We start from the raw sequence: 9,515 nt of genomic DNA, 5'->3' as shown, positions 1-9,515 counted from the left end.
GTTGGCCAGACTTCAAGTCTGTCCATCTTCCACGCCACAAAACACACTGTTACCCTCAAACGTCTGATCCTTCGCTTACCTAGAAGTGTGCATGATCCAATTTTAGAACGCAGTTTCCAATGTACAGGACATCAAACAATTAACATTTGATGGCTCTTCTGCATTCTGCAATACGCCCTGTGGTTTAGATCTGCCCTTCGCTCTTTTCTGTTTTATATTTTCAGCACCACTGAATCAGTATTCTACAAACATGCACTGTGCAGCACAGGTCCTCTCCAATATTCAGGAGCAAAACTTCATCAGCTATCATGCCAAAGTAGGGCTGCAGCATTACGTAGCCTTCCTTTACTCATAAGCAACAAGGGGTCCAGTGGCACCTTAAAGACTAACATTTATTTGGGCATAAGCTTTCGTGGGTTAAAAAAAACACACAGAAGAAGTGGTTTTTTTACCCACAAAAGCTTATGCCCAAATAAATCTGTTAGTCTTTAATCTGTTAGACTCCTTGTTGTTTTCATGGTACAAACTAACACAGCTACCCCCCGATACTTTACTCATAAGCTGATTCTTCAGCACAGCTACCTCAGGATTTCAGCCATTTATTTTTTGTTAAACTCTGAGAAAGCAAGCTTGGCACAAAAGTTAGAGTTTGTAGAAGACATCCTACTGCATCTCATAGCATTTAACCCTTTCAAATCCATTCACTTGCAATGACAGATGTGTTGGCCCTATTTCCATCATTGCTTCAGGAAGTTGGGGGCAGTCATGTTGCCTTTTTAAATTTTATGTTTGAAAAATAAAACTAACCACCAACAACCCCCAGACCTGGGGCACCAGCTTTCCCTCGGTTACTAAAAAGGAGAGTTAATTTATTACCTCAGCTGAGGAAGAGAGAAGAGCCACATCCTAAATTAGACCAGCAAGGTTTGAGGTCACACAAGCTTTGTGAGGAGCTGTGGAGAGAAGTACAGCCTTGTATTAGGCTTCTTTGTTCCCTCCGCTTTAACAATTTAAAAGACCAACACTGGCACATATATAGTGAGCTATTTGGCTTGCTTGCTTGTAAGGAAGGTTTGCGGATGCAGTTTGAAAGCACATTATTACTCCCTGAAAAGAGTTACCAGATGGACCCTACAGGAAAGGGGGTTTTAGTGGTTCTCATTCTGCCTAAAAGGAAATGGAAGCTGCAGAGTCAGTTACAGGGTTCCCCTCCTGCCCAGAATACTACTATGAGACGAGGCCAATAGTCTCTAGGGTACAGTTAAAGGAGAAGTTTTAAAGGGTAAATACGTATAAAATGTAATTATTTCCTTCTAGAAATCTGTTTGAAAAGAAAATACCAGTGTATATTTTAATAGTTTTATTTTCATTTTCCCCCAAAAGGGAACAAAAGGCAAAGAGGTGTTGTGAGATACATCACTCTGTACTTATGGATATTTTATTTTACCACCCTATAAAAATACACATACTAATTTGTGGACTATAGCTTACCCACTTCATATAAGTCTCAGGAGTGTGAAGGAAGCAAAGTATTTCAGAGAACTGTTTTTATGGAGTAAAGAGGAAGTTAAATAACTTTTTACAAAAAAAAGTGTATGGTTGTTTGTGTTCAGTAAAACCAGTCTTCAATAGCCACATTCCACAAGAATTGAGATTTAAGTGGTAGCTTCCTTTGAGCATGTGCATGCAAAAGCTTTAGCAAAGAACTGATGCAATGTTAGAGAGACTACATAGAAGCCCCCTCCCACAGTACGAAACAAGATGTTCATTTAATTTTATTATTTCAGCTTCCCATCCAAATTCTTGTAAACAGATTCCATACCATTTAGGCATCTCTTTGATAAAAGTGTCTATAGTTGTATAAAAAAGTCACATGGTAAGATGAAGATATTTACCCTGTATGTGTTATGCAAGTGCGAAGAGGGACAAAACTTCCAAAGTCTCAAAACACATCCAAGCAACCTACAAAATACCTGATTCCTTCCTCGTTCTGTCCAACTGTATTGGGTGAAACTCAGTTACGTGTCTCTTCAGAGGCAAATATAAAGTTTATTTTTAAAAATATTTAAGGACACATTATTTTAAGGACCTCCTGGAAAGTTTTTTTGTGGTAAACGAAAGTGTTCCCTTGGTGAGAGCAGAGTGCAAAGCTCAGTCTTTGGAGCTTTCCCAATCATCCTTCCCTTAACAGAGTCATGATAAGACAAGGCTCAATACTTCGTGATGAGGAAGATCACATCTGTAACAACAGGTGAACACTGGAAAAAGTTTCATGTTTAATCACAAAACATGGAATAAGCCAGAAAAATATTGTCCAGATATGATCAATATGGTCTCTGCACGGTTCATATGCCAATGGCCTCAAGCACTCTTCTCTCGTTCTCATTGAGATGGTCTGAGAACATTGCATAGCAAGGCTGCTGTGCAAACTGACACAGGAAATCAGTGAGATAGGCCTAGGAGGAAGATGACAAGGGACCAAGTTAACATCTTTCAATACATCTATCATTGCTTAACTTTGGGAGTTAAAGATTGCATAACATGAGAAAAGAAAGTGAAATGCAGCTCTAATGCAGAATGAAGGGGAAGGGGCACTGCTCAGCAAACAGGACAGGTCATGCTGCATTAGGCTTCAAAGTACATGTCAAACAGGCAGGCCAAGTGCAGCCTCCAGGCCAAATGTGGTTCCAGAGCACTAGCCATGGTGTAGCCCAGAGACCACAGAGTCAGTCAGATCATTCGCTCAAGACTGATCATTGTGTAGTCTCTGTGGGTAGCTCTGCAGTGGAGATAAGTGCTGCTACAATCTGTTCCCTAGATTCAAAGGTAGGTCTTTTCTATCCAATTACCCACTCCATCTCCCAGCCAACCCATGATTATTCTCTCTAGCAGAAAGCATTTTGTCACATCTAGTTCTAAAAGTCACAAATGACAAAGCTTCCATCTTTTCCGGACAGACTATTCCACAACTTAATACACCTCAGTCCAGAAACTTTCCTCTTAAATACTTGCCTACTTTCCCCTTAATGAAAATTTCAAGTTGTTCTTCATCCCCACCAGCATCCCAGAAGGGAGGAGAAAGCAGGCTGATGCAGAGGGCTGAGGAATAGGAGGAGGAAACATGGTGAAAGGGAGTTACAAGAGGAGACAAAGGATGGAGAAAAAAGAAGAGGGGAAGAGGACAATAGCTGGAAGGGGAAATGCAGTGGATACAGAACCTGGTGGGGGAGGCAGCAAAAGAGGAGGGGGATAGGATAGGGTAGGTAGGAGCACAGAACTAGTGTTGGAGGGGATGCAGGGGCAAAAAAGTACACTCCCTCTGTAGAACCTGGAGGAACCTGGGACTCCTCAATCTATATTTTTCTTTGCTCATGGCAAATAGTTGTGAAACCCACTGGCCAAGTGTGTGTCATCCTCCTGTCACAGCAGGTCCACACAGAGGATGGCAGCACACTACTACTATCAGTTACTCTGTTAGCAAAGTTTCTATGGTATGGATCTAAAGGTCAAAACCCTGCTAATGATCCAAGTGGGGATCAATACGGTTCCATGTGATGGAATTTTTTTCTTTTTTTTTTTTCAGTTCAGAAATTACCTTCAAAAAACATTAAAAGAACATTAAGGTTGAAAAGTCACATACTCAAAAGTCAGGAAATGCCAGAATTAAGGATTCCCATGCAGCCTCAACTCAGTCCCCTTGTGCTTTTGCAGCAATCTCAATGTTAAATTCTCTGAACTTTTTTTAAAAGCTCTGTTGAGAGCTGCACATACCAGAACAGGGGTGGGCTACGGCCTGTGGGCCAGATCTGGCCCATCAGGGCTTTGAATCCGGCCCGCGGGATTGGCACCGCAGGCCCTGCACTGCTCCCGGAAGCGGCCAGCACCACGTCCCTGCGGCCCCTGGTTGGGGGGAGGGAGCAGAGGGCTCCGTGTGCTGCCCTCGCTTGCAAGCACCGCCCCCCACAGCTCCCATTGGCCAGGAACAGGGAACCACGGCAAATGGGAGCTTCGGGGGAGGTACCTGCAGGTGAGGGCAGCGCATGGAGCCCTCTGCCTCCCCTCCCCCAGGGGCTGCAGGGACGTGGTGCTGGCCACTTCCAGAAGCAGCGTGGGGCCAGGGCAGGCAGGGACTCTGCCTTAGCCCCGCTGTGTGCCACTGCTGCCCCAGAGCTGCTCCAGGTAAGTGGCGCCAGGCCGGAGCCCGCAACCCTTCTGCACCCCAACCCCTGCCCTGAGCCCCCTCGTACACCCCACACTCCTCCTGTGCCCCAACTGCTTGCCCTGAGCCCTCTCCTGCACCCTGCACTCCCTCCTGCACCCCAACCCCCTACCCCAACCCTACATTCATGGCCCTGCATACGATTTCCCCACCCAGATATGGCCCTCGGGCCAAAAAGTTTGCCCACCCCTGAACTTATCTGGTTTTTTTTAAACTAGGAATTTACACAGAAAAGAACCATAAAAAAGAATGTTTAAGTGATGAAGTCAAGCATTCAGGAAATGCCTGAAACTTAGGTAGCCTGTATAGCTTTAATTTTGACCCCTTTCATGTATAGAATCATAGAATATAAGGGTTGGAAGGGACCCCAGAAGGTCATCTAGTCCAACCCCCTGCTCGAAGCAGGACCAATTCCCAGTTAAATCATCCCAGCCAGGGCTTTCTCAAGCCTGACCTTAAAAACCTCTAAGGAAGGAGATTCTACCACCTCCCTAGGTAACGCATTCTAGTGTTTCACCACCCTCTTAGTGAAAAAGTTTTTCCTAATATCCAATCTAAACCTCCCCCACTGCAGCTTGAGACCATTACTCCTCGTTCTGTCATCTGATACCATTGAGAACAGTCTAGAGCCATCTTCTTTGGAACCCCCTTTCAGGTAGTTGAAAGCAGCTATCAAATCCCCCCTCATTCTTCTCTTCTGCAGGCTAAACAATCCCAGCTCCCTCAGCCTCTCCTCATAACTCATGTGTTCCAGACCCCTAATCATACATTTTGCCAAGTCGTTAACACAGTTGTATAATATTTTTTTCCACGGGAACTCAGCATCATTCAGTGCACAGGATGGAGGATGCTTAGAGAATGATGCAGTTGTTCAATATCCTTTCATCCTCTTGGTTCAGCATAAAGCCCCATGCCTTATTTATGCCATAACATCCAAACACTGCACTAATTAAGGAAACCTGGCCTTTTCTGGTAATAAAGATGAAATATCACAGACTCAAATCTCTCCTGTCTTCCATGAGTAGGGCCCTACCAAATTCATGGTCCATTTTGGTCAATTTAACAGTCATAGGATTTTAAAAATCATAAATTTCATGATTTCAGCTATTTAAATCTGAGATTTCACAGTGTTGTAAGTGTAAGGTCCCTGACCCAAAAAGGAGCTGTTGGGGCCGGGGGGGGCCGTTGCAAGGTTATTGTGGGGGGGTTGCGGTACTGCTACCCTTACTTCTGTGCTGTTGCTGCGGCAGCGCTGCCTTCAGAGCTGGGCACGGAAAGAGACGGCTGCCGGCCAGGATCCCAGCTTTGAAGGCAGAGCTGCCGCCAGCAGCAGCACAGAAGTATGGATGGCATGGTCTGGTATTGCCACCCTTCCTTCTGCGCTGCTACCTGCAAAGCTGGGCCCTCAGTCAGCAGCCGCCACTCTCCGGATGCCCAGCTCTGAAGGCAGCAGCGCAGAAGTAAGGGTGGCAATACCGCAACCCCCCTAAAATAACCTTGCGACCCCGACCCACCCCTGCAATTCCCTTTTGTGTCAGGACCCCCAGTTTGAGAAACGCTGGTCTCCCCTGTGAAATCTGTATAGTATGGGGTAAAAACACTCAGAAGACCAGATTTCATGGTCCATGATGCGTTTTTCATGGCCATGAATTTGGTAGGGCCCTATCCATGAGTTTTCGAAGATAATCGCTGATGGCTCAGATATCTCCTCAATCAGCTCCTTGAGTAATCTACGATGAATCTCATCAGGCCCTGCCAACTCAAACATAAGAACGACCATACTGGTTCAAACCAAAGGTCCATCTAGCCCAGTATTTGATCTTCTGACAATGGCCAATACCAGCTGCTTCAGAGGGAATGAACAGAACAGGTAATCATCAAGTGATCCATTCCCTGTCACACTCTAGCTTCTGGCAAACAGAGGCTAGGGACACCATCCTTGCCCATCCTGACTAATAGCCATTGATGGACCTATCCTCCAAGAATTTATCTAGCTCTTTTTTGAATCCTGTTATAGTCTTGGCCTTCACAACATCCTCTGGCAAAGAGATCCAAAAATGGACTATACATTGTGTGAAGAAATACTTCCTTTTGTTTGTTTTATATCTGCTGCCTACTACCTTCATTTGGTGACCCCTACTTCTTGTGTTCTGAGGAGTAAACAACACTTTCTCCACACCATTCATGTTTATAGACCTCTATCATATCCCCCCTTAGTTGTCTCTTTTCCAAGCTGAAAAATCCCAGTCTTATTAATCTCTCCTGATATGGAAGCTGTTCCATACCCCTATGTATTTTTGTTGCACTTTTCTATACTTTTTACAATCCAATATATCTTCTTTGAGATGGGGTGACCACATCTGCACGTAGTATTGAAGATGCGGTTGAACCATGGATTTATATATAGGCAATATGATATTTTCTGTCTTGACTTGAAGACATCTAACTTGTCTAAGTAATTTTTAACTTGTTCTTTTCCTATTTTAGCCTCGAATCTTACCTCATTTTCACTGGTGTTTGATTAGATCACTTCTAATCTTCTTGGTGAAAACAAACAAAAAGGGCATGTAACACTTCTGCCATTCCTACATTTTCTGTTATTGTCTTCCCCTTCCCCCGACCCCATTGAGCCTACCCTCACCTTGGTCTTCCTCTTGCTTCTCATGTATTTGTGGAACGTTTTCTGTTACCCTTTCTTTCGCTAGCTAGTTTAATCTCATTTTGTACCTTAGCCTTTCTAATTCTGTCCCTACATACTTGTGTTTTTTTATATTCATCCTAAGTAATTTGACCTACTTTTAACTTTTTGAAGAACTGTGAGTTTCAAATCATTGAAGATCTGGTTAAGCCAGGGTGGTCTCTTGCCATACTTCCTATCTTTCCTATGCGGTGGGACAGTTTGCTTTCGTACCCTTAATCTCTCTGAAAAAGTTGTCAATTCTCCCCCATTGTTCTCCCCCTTAGGCTTGCTTCCCATGGGATCTTACCTACCAGCTCCCTAAGTTTGCTAAAGTATTTTTTCTTGAAATCCATTTTCTTTATTCTGCTGTTTTCCCTCCCTCCATTCCTTAGACTCATGAACTCTTACCATTTCATGATCACTTTCACCCAAGCTGCCTTCCACTTTAAAATTCTAAACCAGTTCCTCCCTATTGGTCAAAATCCAAATAAAGATCAGCCTCTCCCCTGGTTGCATTCTTCAGCTTCTGAAATAAAATACTGTCTCCAGTGCATTCCAAGAACTTGTTGGATAATCTGTGCCCTGATGTATTATTTTCCCAAGAGATGTCTGGGTAGCTGAAGTCCCTCACCAATACCAAGTCTTGTATTTTGGATGATTTTGTTAGTTGTTTAAAAAAAAAAATCTTCATGCACCTCTTCTCCTTGATAGGTGATCTATAGTAGACCTTTAATATAACATTCCTTTTTTATTTTAAAAAACATCTTTTATCCTTACCCATAGACTTCCAACAAGTCTGTCTACTATTTCCACCTCAACCTCAAATGTACTAAAAAGTTTCTCTTGATGACTGGGGGCGGGGGGTAGGGGGTGTGACTCTATGGGTGCCTTTATGAGCATAAAGCCTTACATCTCTGTTCCTGGTAAACTGGTGGAAACGATAATTAAAAATAGAATAAAACATTTGGAATATCATGCTGTTGTAGGGTCTAATCAGCACAGTTTCTGCAAAGGAAGATTGTGCCTCACTAATTTATTAGAATTCTCTAAGCATGTCAATAGATTAATGGATAAAAGAACTAGTTGACAGGAGGAACAGCAATTTGATAATAGAGGACTCTCCTCCAAACCAGAAGACAAAGGTTTAACTAATTCAATGGCTGGAAGTTGAAGCTGGAAAAATTCAGTCTAGAAATAAGGCACAAATCTTTAACAGTGAGGGTAATTATCCATTGAAACAACTTACCTAGGGTTGTGGTCAGAGCTTAATTTGTGCCAGGGCTCAGCCATGACACCTCTTCGGTCAGTGGCGTGCAAGGCATGACCTCATATGTACAATGTTTGCAAGGTCACACTGTGCGTGAGCCCAAGGATCTTTTTTTTTTTTTTTTAAAACAAAATTAAACACTGGTTGTGGTGGATTCTCCACAGCTAAAAATGTTTTCAAAAAGCCATACTGTAGTTCAAACAGGAATTAATTCAGGGAAGTCCTGTGGCCTGTGTTATACAGGTCAGACTAGATGATCACAGAAGTCCCTTTGTGCTTTAGAATCTATGAATCTGTTCATCTAAACTTTTGACAGGTCTTTGAATAGCCTGTTAGGCTTATCAAAGACCTGTCAAAAGTTTAGATAAACAGAGGCAAGATAAGCAAGAGGCAAAGTATTGTCATGAATCAAACACAAAGGTTAATAGCCAAGTGCCTCAAAGTTCCACACTAGGCCCAATGTTTAATATATCAAACTAGAAAGGTGGGTGAGCACAGTGAGCTGGAAGAATTTGCAGATGACAGTTATTTAGGATAATTAAGTCAGAGAAAGCTAAGGACCTACAGAGGCACCTAACCAAGCTTCAGAGTCACAAACTATGCCAGAATTAATGTTGCACATGCAGCCTTCATTCTAGCTTTTTTTTTTTTTTTTTAAACTTGAGCACTTGACTTTGCAAACTTAGCAACACTTTTAACACAGGTTTTAAATCCACACTACTGTTTTTTGTTTAGGATTCTGTTATCCTCCAGACTTTTTGCAAGTTAGTTGCCGGCCCTTGGAAACTTGGCAAATTGCCAGTTTAGTACTCTTAATGTAATACCATACAAACCAGCTTTACATTTAATCTATTTGTTCCTCTTCCAAAAACCTTAACCAATTATTGAAACACTCAGAATCCCCTTGCACAGACACTTGGTTCTATATGCTACAAGGTTTAGTCACTCAAATCCAATTTCTATCTTTCACGTAAAAAAAACACATTTCCAAGTCACTGGTCATTCCTGCAGCAGAGATAAGTCATAGAAAGCACCTCTTCTTCCTAGCTTGTTTCTTTGACCGCATCACCCCTCTGAATCTCCCCACTGACTCCCCCTTCTCTGTTGCATCAAATGTAAACTGCCGGTCTTCACTTTCAGGGATTTTATCCCCACCCTCCTTATCTCTCAATTGCAATCAAGCTGTGATTGCTTGCTTCCAGCTGGTTCACGATGCCAGCCTCCATTGCCCACTGGTTAAATTTTCAAACAAATGCCTTGGTGTTTTATTCCAGGCTGCCTTCTCACCTGGGAGGCACTCCCCATAAACATCTGCAAAGCTACCTCAGCCTCCTTCAAATCCCTCCTAA

General features: G+C 43.0%; 1 protein-coding gene across 4 annotated transcripts in view; it reads right to left on the bottom strand.

The window, feature by feature from the left end:
- Positions 1–1,345: 1,345 nt before the first annotated feature.
- The window catches only part of IPO9 (importin 9), a 169,755-nt gene continuing 161,585 nt past the window's right edge, over positions 1,346–9,515 (bottom strand). For all 4 annotated transcript variants that reach the window (XM_075122089.1, XM_075122090.1, XM_048826617.2 and 1 more), the window contains one exon: positions 1,346–2,456. In XM_075122089.1, the coding sequence (XP_074978190.1) occupies positions 2,346–2,456 (111 nt within the window). In that variant the 3' untranslated portion in view covers positions 1,346–2,345. The remainder of the gene's footprint in view (positions 2,457–9,515) is intronic.

Source organism: Caretta caretta, chromosome 21 (genome assembly GCF_965140235.1).
Source record: "Caretta caretta isolate rCarCar2 chromosome 21, rCarCar1.hap1, whole genome shotgun sequence".
Classification (NCBI taxonomy): domain Eukaryota; kingdom Metazoa; phylum Chordata; order Testudines; family Cheloniidae; genus Caretta; species Caretta caretta.
Note: the sequence above shows the minus strand (reverse complement) of the source record. Positions and strands in the feature narration are given on the sequence as shown.